The following is a 12,198-nucleotide window of genomic DNA, read 5'->3' on the forward strand; positions in this document are numbered from 1 at the left end:
CTCCTCGGGGTCGAGGCGAGGAACCTACGTGCAGGTTGTTCTAGGAAACAGTAATATCTAAAGCTGTGTGAGAACCAGATGTGTAAGACCTGAAGAAACAACCCCTGAGTTCTCTGGACAATGGGTGCTGAGGAAAGTATTCTTCAGGATTTCTACCGGGCATAAAATAGATGGAAACATAACTAGTCTTCCTGAAATCAGTGTACTGGGTTTAATTTGGCTTCTGCCATTGAAAAATATAAACAAGCAGGGAGCTCTCTCTTGCTTTTCCCCCCTCACATCAGCTAAGAGTGAAAGCTTCTAGGTCTGGACATGTGGACACATGAGGGATAGCATTCATTCAGCAAGAGCTCTGGGCCCAGAAATCAAAGACGGGAAGGGGGTATTCAGCGAGGTCCTCCTTGGAAATGTTTTCAGAGATCCTGACCTCAAATGATGCATTTGTCTGCCTTTAGTTCAGATTAGTTTTCAATTTAGAAAAGGACCAAAAAAGTCATACAAAGAGGTCTAAAACTCCATCTACTCCTGAAAAGGACTAGCTGGCAATGTTATCATTTAAAAGTCTAAGAAGGATGTTTCAGTGGTAAAAGATCAGAAAGCCTTTTAAGTCCTTAATTCCTAGTAATTTATGCTCAACTAAAATTAAAATGTAGTAGAATTTTTTAAAAGCCTGTGAATCTATGGTTTCCTAATTAAAATGTTAAATCCTTTCTCTTGATTTTAAAATGCTGAAGGTATTAATTTGTCACTGAATACATCCAATTTTATTTTTTCTAGTGGGTTCTTAGGGTAGCTTTTTATACTAGTACTCAGTAGGGTGCCTGCATAGTGTGTGGGAATGTCTTTTCTGTATGAAGTTTTAAATTTTTTATTATGGACATCTTCAAAGAGATACAAAAGGAAAGAGAATTGTTTAAGGAATCCCCCTGCCCCATGCATCCAGCCAGCTTCAACAGTTATCAACTCATGGGCAGGCTTGAACTCATCTATCTCCCCTTCTCCCACTAGATCATTTGAAAGAGAATTTCAGACATCATATTATTTCATCTGTAAATGCTTCAGTATGTGTCTCTAAAGACAGGTCTCTTTTTAAAAAAAATTTAACATAACCACAATACCTTTATTGTACCTGAATAGGTAAATACATCTAGTTGGTTTGCATTTGGTTGGCATGTCTCTTAGGTGGTTTTAATCTATCAGCCTACGGACTTTATGGACTTGTATGTTCCAGAGGCTGGAGGGCTCGTGAGTTCACCTGGGCTAAGCATGCTGTCCCAGTGAGCGAGCTCTCTCATTGGTCCAGCACCTGCCCTTCCCTGCGTAACCAATCACTTCGAGTGAATGCCACTGACCACCGGCCCTGCACACTTCCTGTGGAGGCCCTTCTTCATTCTGGGGGAAAAAGGTCCACGCCTTCTCACCCTATAATTTTCACATATCGGTCACATATACTTTCACCACCTGGAGTCCCACAGCATAAGTCGAATAGAATTTGATGACCTAAAATGAACGTACGTGCAAGTAAAGCTGAGCGTATAACTGTATAATAAATGACTTGTAACTACGAAATTATATTCTACAAACAGGCGTTGGGAGCCAACTATATGCCAGGCACTGTGCTGGGAGCTGGGGATTTCAGGCGAATAAAAAGGATCCCTAACCTCTGTGAACCTTGAAAAAGTCTTAAAGTTTCTCAACATTTTACAGTAAAAAAAAGCAAAAACAGAAAGAGAGCGTTGTGATTCTCTTCTTTTCCTTGCAAGTACACAGGAGGACCCCAATGAAACGTACCAAGGAGCTGAACCCAGGAAATAGTACTATCCATCCCATGGTGTTTTACACTTAATATCCCATTTTCCAGAGCATCTTACACTTACTTTCTATCTGGGAATGGAGATCATTGACTATCACTTGTAGCTGCCCAATAGTCATGTCTCTCAGGTCAGTGGGCTTTAAACTTCTTTTCATCAAGCATTCACTTATATGAGGCATGTGTGGCAGCTGAAGACAGAAAGGGAAGAAATGGAGGGGTGAGCTGTAAGCACACTGAACGTACGACCCAGTTTTCTCCTAAAAGACCCACCTTCATTCATCCACTTCAGGTTCCTTGCTTAAAAGCTTTCCCCATCTGACTTTCCCAATGTGAGGCCCTCCATATATGCACATCATCTGAAACACTATTGGCATCAGAATGGGACACTACTCAAATATGGACTGGTCTACGACTGAGAGTCAATTATTATATCCACAAATGAATTACCAGGGAGCTCAAGTAATGTCAATGACATGGATAAAATTAATAATATCAGCTACTTATTAACTTATAGCATGGTACAAGCACTGTGCTAAGTGCTTTGACTACTTTTTCCACAATCGTGCTCTGACACAGCTATTATTATTATACCCATTTTATAGATGAGAAAACTGAGACGTGTCCAGAGCCCCACAGTAGGTCAATGGCAGAGCTAGTCTTAAGCTCCAAAGCCCAGGGCTCTCATCCACTCTGCCATACTGTCTTCATTGAAAAGGGGGGAACATGAGCTAAAGCAATAGTGAGTTTGCCATAGCAATGGGTTCTTAAACTGAGAGTGCTTTAAAGGAATTAAAATATTCCCATGACAGATAATACTGCCCCTAAGAAACACAGTAGATATGAATCAAGAGCAAAGTTTACTTTTGTGAGTGAAATCTGTTGTGTGTGTATCCTTCAGTGATACAGTAGGAAGGAAAAAGAAACAGACTTAAATGTTTCTCAATGACAGTACGTTTTACACACTGCCTTGTAAAAACCCAAGTTTGCATAACTCTGGGAAAGGACTGGGACAGCCTCAACCATTTGCAGCCACCAAACCCTCGTTTGCATTTCAGCGTTCGCTGCTTACAAGATCAGCGACAGGAGACTTCTTCCTGTTCTGTTTTTCCACTTCTACTTGCATTTTGGCCATTGGTTTGGCCATGGCAAGGGCCATTTTGGCTTCGGCTTGCAATTTCTTTTGCCTTGTGAGGAAATCCATGTCATCCAGGGATTCGGATTCCTCTTCAGTAGTGTCTCTATCGGAATAGGAAGAACTCTGTTTGCTCTGTGAAGGGAAAAAGAGCAGCCCTGAGCTTTGCGTGCCGGGTACCATCTTTGGAGCTGAGCTTACAGTCTTCCCTGAGCCCTCTCTCGAAGCAGCCAAGGGTTCCCTCCACCAAGGGACTCAACTCTTGATGTGATTTGTACCCATCGCAAGTAACGTTTTAAAAGCTACTTTATTTCCTCAGTCAGTGATAGACTCTGATTTTAGCATAAAAAGTAACATAATTAATAATAGGGAGAATATATATTTGCAACAAACTTGAGACATTTCTTGGATTCTTACTCTCAAACCTTTCTTGAAGTGAACAGACACAGCAAAATATTTAACCCAGAGCTAAGGCGGTGCGTTGCTCCCTGGAGCGGACAGGATCTCAGATATCCTATGAAGTTCTGACGCGGCATTGCACTCAACAACCAACACGGTTTCCTATTAGTTAGTCTTCGGTAAGAAAGGCGATAGACCTCCCAGAGAAGAAAGAAATCCAGCAACAAGCACCCAGGATCATCAAGCCATCTTTTGTAATACGTGTGCAAGGAATAGTAACCAATGTTTAACCCACATTACCTTGCTGGCTTCTCTGAGCAACAGCTATGTGCTACCATTCCCACCCCTGCCTGGACCCCATCCCCTGCCTTTTAAAATGTGTCCCATTGTTAGTCTGCACTCATATTTCTAAGCCCAGTGGGGAAGGATTGGTATATAGTGTATTTTCTTTTATAATTTTTAGGGCCTATGTGATTTCTCTTACGATTTAGTATGAAAGTCGTCTCTAACTTTAACAGAGCTTACGTATCCTTCTTGGATCACAGTTTTGCTTTTTCAATCACTGTCACATTTTAGGAGCATGCCATGTCAAGAAATGTCAGGAGACACCGCTTTTTTAACCTCTGACATGTTTGTTTCTGACTAACAACAGAAAAGAAGCTAAACGACCAGGAGAGCACACTCTGAGCCTCAGTGGCCGCTTCGGGACTCACCATGGGAGACAAGGGGGTGTCCAAGCTCGTTTCGGTCTTGCTGTCATCGGCATCGCTGTCCTTATCGCTGCCGCTGTCGTTGACAAAGCATATCTGCAGGTTCATCCCACTCTGCAGGCTGGGCAGAAGGAAACAGGACACGAATTCCATTCAGCTGTTTGTCATCTGGTAGCAACCGAAAGAACTGCCTGATTTTGCTAAAGAAAGTAGTTTAATGTGTTCTTCACAGGGAGCAATGGGTGAGCAAATTATTACTCCCAACTCATAAATGATAACTTTTACTAGAAGATAAGAAAGATAACTTGATAAGCTGATAAATGATAAGATGATAACTTTTAACTCATACTGTATTCGTTTTTTTTTCCACACACAAATCCACGCTGGGAGAAAAGTAATTTCAGGCCACACGGTAGCACCCAGCACAACATCAAGCACATAGTTGGTACACAATAAGAACGCGTTGAGACACTGAGTTTACATTTTTTGTCGATGAAGAGGAATGGGTCCTCAGCCAAATAAGGCTGCTTGGTGTCAGCCAGTGTCCTGCCCCACGGGGACAATCCAGTTATGCTCATTAGATACAGCATCCCGGGGCCAGAGCTCGCCGAAGAAAGACTCCTTTTTATTCCCAAATAAGGTCGTCTGAAGGAAAATTTTATTTGAGGCGGTTGTCAAAAGCCAACCAAGGGAGCCCATTTATGTCATTAAGAAAAAAACACACCAGAGGTTCACCCTCGAGAAACTTAAGGAAACGTCCAGCTTAGTCAGAAAAGCAGAATGTTGGAGCCCAAGGCTCTACAGACTGCCTTGCGTACAGAGCCTCAGAGGCAGAGATGTCTTGGGAGCTCATTATGCTTGTGCTGAATCTGGGAAGCTCCAGAGAGATGTTGCCGGAAATGTGGTCACAAAGGGCCAGCCGGCTGTGTATCTGCTATACACGCAACCAGGCTGTGGATCCAACTCTGTGTCCTAACCTTCATCTGAAGTCGAACACATTTCATTGTTGTTTGACAACAAAGTGTTTTTCAAGAAGCACTTTCTTAGCATCCCTAGTAGCCCCAGTCTGTAGGTTTAGAGAAAGAAAAGGCAGAAGGAAAACTCCTAAGCAGCAAGGGGTCATAAGGAGGCTCCTGTAAGCCAGGTTTAGGACAGGGGACACCAAATCTGCTCTGGCGTCATTATTGTCCCAGTGAGAAATGCAAAGAGCAACTCGTCTGATAGCTGACATTCCCATTTGCTTTTTTTTTTATTATTCAAATGGATGCTCTGCATAAATTGCTCAAATGACTCATTTAAAGCACTTTGATTGAAAACAATACAGAACTCAGAAAAAGAAAATGTACTGATTTAACACAGGCACCATCATTGTTATGGGTATGTACCGCCACCTATTGTTAACTTCTCTAATGACTGAAAGTCCCAACTTATTTTCCCCAGGAGAGAAACGCAGCCTTTCCCTCTGTAGATCCAGTTCCATTCCCCCACTACCCTCCGGTGCAGGCAAGCAGACCCAGGCCTAGGGCGGGCCGCAGAAAGCGACAGGTTCTGCCGTGATCAGCTCAGGGTGCTTGGAATCAGTAGGACTTAGGTCTGAATCCTTACTTCTTTCCCAAGGCACATTACTTTATGAACCTCAGTTTCCTCATCTGTAAAATAGGGTGAATAATTCAGTGGTTTGTAGAAAGGATGAAAAGAGCTCAGAGATGGGCACAGGGCAGGTGCTCTGTACCTGTTCATTATCCTCCTTTCTCTACTTCCTGAAAGCCTAGACAAAAACACCCACAGAATTTTAAAGGTGATGTGACTTTGTAAAGGGACCCCTGCAGTCACCTACTTGAATACCTGGCCTGGTCACAGCAATTCCTGATGCACAACTGACTCACTGGGGGCGTCCCGAGCTGACTTTCACTGTTAGGCAGCTTGAATATTTATTGAGCTGGAATTTGTCTCCTTTTAACTTTCTATCATTAGAATATATATATATTTTTTTTCCTGGAGAAATATAATATGTTCAGGTTACCCTTTGATCCCATATAAATTAAGTTTTAAAATTTATTGTCTGTAGTTGGTAAAAAAAACCCAAATCAACCCATTTTTAACAATAAAACTCAAGATACATGGATCGGACAACAGTGGAAATTAAAAAAGTGCAAATTAAAAACAGACATTTTAAAGTCATATTTTAAAATAAAAAAGACATTTTAAATTAAACCTAATTCGAATCAAGGATTATGTAGTATTTCCTATTTATTGAATAACTAAAGTCTTGAAAAGAAGACACTATATACACAGATTATAAAAATATAAAATAACACATGATACCACTGCAAAATAAGGTTTAAAGCACCTAAAGATACATATTTTCATTATGAAGAAAGTCTGATCGTAAATTCTGTTGTTCTGCCCCCAAATTGACCTTTGTGCTAAGGATCAACTCAGACCTAAATCAACTATCCCATGCAGTGTTTCTCTCAGGAAAGGCCAAGAAAAAAGAAAAGGGAAGGATTTAGTAGTCGGAGTGAAATGAAAAAACACCTCAGGTAGAAATTCAGAAAATCGCCTTAGTAACACATTATCGCCGTGGGAAACTGAGCAGAGCTTCTTACAGGGTGAGCCTTATAATTCCTTATAGCGGTAATCACCAAGAGGGTTACTCTCAGGAAAAGGAAATTATATGATATTACAGCTAATAGTTCAGCGGGGATTTTCGTACAGACATCTTAAAACGGACTCAGGTTTCAAGAAGGATTTGTTTGCCTTTAGCCTTTAAGAGGGTTTAAGATGAAGGCGGCCTTGGGGAAACTCGACCACAGCTCCCAAGCAGCGGCCAGTGCTGAGGGCCTCTGTGCCACTGGGTCCAGGAACGATAACCCCTGTTCCTGGCCCCTTCCCATCCCGAGGAGGCATGGCTGTTCTGAGGCTCTCCCTCCAGCCACTCGGAGCCCCGGTCCCTCACACTGCGGTGTCTCGCCTATAACCAGGCTATGCAGTCTGGCGAAATCCCAGCAGCCGGGGGCTAATTTGCTTGGAGCTCTCAAGCACTGTCTGAGGTGAAAACAAAACACTAACCTCTTCTTGCTAATTAGTGATATAATTTAAGGTATCCAATTCAGGGTCACTTGATGTTTGGAATGGCGTTCGGCAGAGGGCTATGAGCAAAAGGCTGCTTGATGTCTGCCTTGCCTGTGGATTTGATTACTGGAAGGTCTGCGTCCTGGTCACCCCGGAAACCTCTTCTCCTTATGCCATGAAAAACCACACTGCAGCCCAGAGTTACTGACAGGGAGCCGAGGGTATGGGGAGGGGGCTGTCATGGATGGAGAAGGCTCAGAAACGTGAAGAGATAGAGACTAAGTGTGCTTCCTGGACATCTCAGTGTGAGCGAACGTGGCTTTCTGAGTGACAGTTCCTGTTGGCCAGGATCGGGAAAGCATTTAGTTGATAGGCTGTTCAGCACCAGTGTCCACTTGGCATTTACAGTGAGGAAAACTTACTTAGAAAACACATGTGCTGACCTCCAACTACTGTCAGCAGGGATATTATGAAGATATGCTCGGAATTGAGAGAATGATGGAGATGGCAAGATCTTAACTACTAAGAGGATATCTCAAAGACCTAGCTACCTGGTGACATGGTTTGGTATAAAGACAATACCTTTTTCAAAATACAGGGACAAGACCAGTTTACTCCGTGGGAGAAGTGATGGGATGGTCTTAAAGTTTGCTGTGACCTCTAGTGGGGCAGCAGCATTGGGAATCTGGCCTTTGTCCTTGGCCTTGGGTTGCAGTGACTGGGAGTGGCCTGGTCTGACGGCCAGCTCCGAATCCCAGAACCATTTGGTGTTTTCTGATTTTAAAAACAGGAATCTCCCAGCACTAGCTTAGACCGCCAGCGTCCACAGAGGAATGCTGAAGATTCTTTGGTTCTATCCCCTGCATCACGCCTTAGTTAATTTCACTTGAACGGTTACAGTGAATTTGAGTTTAAAAGTGTGTTCACTTCATTCTCTCCTTGGGCTCTACAACCACCTGTGGATTCCAGGCAAGGCAGCGGTTACTCAAAGAAGTCAGATAACTTGCCCCAGATCTGTGACAGCTTGATTATAAAAATGGTCCCAATTCTTCCCGTCTCTCTATCTGGTCCCCCTATAACAAGTCTGCGGGTTCTCCGTCAAGAGGTGGAGTCTATTTCCGGACCCCTGGGCTGGCCTCCTGACTTGCCTTGGCCAACAGAATGCAGAGGAAGTGACAGTATTCCGGTTCCGAGCGCCTCCATCCGCCCACCCCCCCACTCCCCGCTGCCCCAAGGAACCGTGCCGCTGCCCGCAGAACAAGTCCAGCTCAGCCTGCTGGCAGAGGAGGGACTTCGTAGCACAGAACTCAATCGGCCGTTGTCCCAACTGAAGCCCCAGGCGCCTGACGGAGCTCAGCCAAGAGCAAGCCGTAGCGGTACCTCGCCAACCCGTAGCCAATCGATCATAGACACACGAGTAAGCCCCGTGGGAAGCCAGCTCTGATCAGCAGCGGAAATCAGTGCTTATCATCGGATGCCACCGATGTGGGTGGGTTTTTATTACACATCACCACCATGGCAACAGATAAATGGTACAAGATCACGAAGCAAGAGACTATAGGCTGGGCCTCTGGTGTTTGAATCCAGTGGCCTTTGCCCCATACTGCACTGCACTTAACCTTTGGTTTGGATATATTAGGTCTTGCCTGTGATGGCAATATAATTTTAAGCACATAATGCCTCCTGTAGTTGCTTATAATTTCAAGGCAATCGTATGGTTTCCTTAAGAAACAGAGAGGAAACTCTGAAATGCCTATGGATTTCAAACATGCATTGCTCATCTTCTGTCCAAAACCAGTGTGGCTGTGAGAGCCTCTGGCCCTGCCATGCCATTCATTACTCAGTATTCCCAACTAGTTTGTGGCTGGGCTGTTAAAATATATTATTTCTATTTATTTTAATGAATCTCCGATGCATTATTCAAAGGCTTTCTACATAATGAATATTATCACCCATTATCTTTTCCTGTTTCATGAGAATTTCAAAGGGGACGGAATATAAAATGTGCATTGTAATTACCCAAGGGTAGCTGTAAACACATTTCATTTTTCTAAGGATTTGTCGTGAAGAAAGAACGTGGAAGCAGTTGAGGTTTGGGTACGTTCTAGATGTACTGCGTGTGTGATGGTGTGTCTACAGAATGTGCTGAGATGGGTTAAAATGAGGTGCTGCTATTCCTTAATAAATTGTGAAATACCTTTCCCATTTCCCAAACCTTGCTCCTTACTCTTCTTTTCCCTACTGACTGTTTTGTATTGACATTTACCATGAAAGCTACAGAATTACTATTGAAAAAAAAAAAAAGGAAAGGCAAAGTTTCTACTTCTCAATATTTGTTATTGTGAAAATATACTGCTATTTCTTATTTTACTTCAGTGGGATTGTGTTAACTTTCTTTTGCTAAAGAGTGTGCAATGCATGGGATGATAATTTGACTTTTTAAAAATTTAAAAAATTTAAAAATTGAAGTATAGTTGCTGTACAATGTTGTATAAGTTACAGGTGTACAATACGGTAATTCTCAATTTTTAAAGATTATACTCCATTTACAGTTATTATAAAATATTGGCTCTATTCCCTGTGTTGTACAATATATCCTTGTAGCTTATTTTATACCTAATAGTTTGTAACTCTTACTCCACTACCCCTATGTTGCCCCTCCTGCTTCCGTTTCCCCACAGCCATCTCTCCTAGGTGCCAAAGGTGGTAACCACTAGTTTGTTCTCTATATCTGTGAGTCTGCTTCTTTTTTGTTATATTCACTAGTTTGCTGTATTTTTTAAGATTCCACATATAAGTGATATCATACAGTATTTGTCTTTCTCTGTCTGACTTATTTCACGTAGCATAATGTCCTCCAAGTCCATCCATGTTGCTGCAAATGGCAAAATTTCATTCCTTTTTATGGCTGAGCTGACTTTTTAAAAAAGAGTGATATTCACATAGGTGCAAACACTGCTGGTCTAACATATATAATCATACACACAGAAGTATTATAAATGATTTTTACAACTATATTAGAAAGAAAGGGGATGTTTAACTGTTCATTTGTTTGTTCATTTGATGATCAGGCAATAACATCTCTGCAAACCCCACGGCACCGACTGGCCAGTGCTGAGCTGATGCCTCCCCTTTGGCCAGAGCACACACTTTCTAGTTCACTACAGCCCCACCTATTGCCTTTTATCTGAGCTACTTCATTCCTTTATGTTTCTTGCTGGCCCCTGAAGGCATGTTACAGTTCACGGCCCCTATATTAAGTGGATGCATAGTAGTAGTTGATCCAGGGACAGAAATCAGGTCTTCTAACAGGTACCAAATGCTTGGATCATTAAATCACAATATACAAATAGAAATGTGGACTCTATAGAGCATTGGAAGGGAACTCAAAAAAATACTTACTAGACACTCCCTATCTTATAGATGAGCAAGGAAACACTTTCACTTACCTGGACATTAATTAGTAAGTAAGGTGTTAACCAAGAAGAGTGAATGAGCGGGGAACTAACTGCAGTAGAAAAGTGGTCTGCGGGATGGGGGAAGCAAATGCAGAAGAGGGATGGAAAGCCGGCTCTCCCGCTGTTATGTGCCCAGAGCAGTTAAGGGCAGTTTCAAACTCTGTGCTAGAGATAGGGCTGGGGGAAAGGGGGGCACCATGTCTCTTCATGTCCTGTCCTCACCCCACATCTTACAGGACTCAGGCTTTTGGCTTCCTCAGCGAAGCCACGGAAGGTAGCTCCGAAGGCGGCTGGAGTGTGAATGGCCCTCTCTGGGTTTTCTTCTCCCGATCCTGCGCATACTTTTTCTCTGCTCCCTTTTCTAAGGCTCATTAGCTCTGGCCCTTCCATCTGTATGTGTTTGCGTGAGGGCTGGTGGGCATCCGACTCCACGTGGCCACAGAATCTTCTCACTACTTAAGGAACGGATGGAGAAGTGGACTAGCGTTCACCAGCTTTGCTATGGTGAAGCAGCAGCCCCTGTGGCCTAACCCGATTCTCTAGGGAGCTATAAATACTTGCATTCCTCAGACAGCTGCTGATTCTAATTCCACATCAGTGTCTAGTTCCTTCAATAATGACCACTTCTATGTAATTCAATTTGGAATTATAGGATCTTAATGTTAAAAAATGCATTTTCACCAGAAATATTTTCTGCACGAATTGAAGACCAGAAAGGGTACTCTTCTGATACTGCAATAATAATGGAATGAAACAGCCATCTCTCCTAGGTGCCAAATGTGGTCTCCTTTCCCTTAATTAAAGCCAAATGATTTCTCAGCAATCTACTTTCTGAAATAAAAAGAATGACCACTTTTGAGCACCTACTATATTGTAGGCACTTCGTATATATTACCTCTAATCCTCAGATACACCTAAAACAAGTATTATGATCTCCATTTTGCATATGAGAAAACTAAGGCTCAGAGGTTAAATTATACAGGGTCACAAAGCTGGCATTTTATTCTAGGAGAGTGTGGTGAGAAGCCAGGGCACTATAAGAAGGCTAGAATAAATTCATGAATGGAAGAATAAAAGAGAAGATGAAAAAAAAAAGCAAAACAAAAAATTGGAAACAACTTCAGTGTCTAACAATAAGAGATTAAGTATATTATGGATTGACAAATATACACTGATATGTATAACACAGATAACTAATGAGAACCTGCTGTATAGCACAGGGAACTCTGCTTACTGCTCTGTGGTGACCTAAATGGGAAGGAAATCCAAAACAGAGGGGATAGGGCTTCCCTGGTGGCGCAGTAGTTGAGAGTCCGCCTGCCGATGCAGGGGACGTGGGTTCGTGCCCGGGTCCGGGAAGATCCCACATGCCGCGGAGCGGCTGGGCCCGTGAGCCATGGCCGCTGAGCGTAAGCGTCCAGAGCCTGTGCTCCGCAACGGGAGAGGCCACAACAGTGAGAGGCCCGCATACAGCAAAAACAAACAAACAAACAAACAAAAAAAAGAGGGGATATATGATACATATGGCTGATTCACTTCGCTGTACAGTAGAAACTAACACAACATTGTAAAACAACTATACCCCAATTTAAAAAAAGATTGATAGAACTA

The 12,198-nt window shown here is 42.8% G+C and overlaps 1 protein-coding gene across 5 annotated transcripts in view; it reads right to left on the reverse strand.

The window, feature by feature from the left end:
- Positions 1 to 12,198, reverse strand: part of SCHIP1 (schwannomin interacting protein 1) — a 575,521-nt gene that overhangs the window by 5,145 nt on the left and 558,178 nt on the right. For all 5 annotated transcript variants that reach the window (XM_060011209.1, XM_060011210.1, XM_060011211.1 and 2 more), the window contains 3 exons: positions 4,058 to 4,175; positions 2,883 to 3,080; positions 1,878 to 2,001 (listed from right to left, as the gene is read on the reverse strand). In XM_060011209.1, the coding sequence (XP_059867192.1) occupies positions 1,878 to 2,001; positions 2,883 to 3,080; positions 4,058 to 4,175 (440 nt within the window). The remainder of the gene's footprint in view (positions 1 to 1,877; positions 2,002 to 2,882; positions 3,081 to 4,057; positions 4,176 to 12,198) is intronic.

The sequence above is a fragment of the Delphinus delphis genome, chromosome 4 (genome assembly GCF_949987515.2).
Source record: "Delphinus delphis chromosome 4, mDelDel1.2, whole genome shotgun sequence".
NCBI lineage: Eukaryota > Metazoa > Chordata > Mammalia > Artiodactyla > Delphinidae > Delphinus > Delphinus delphis.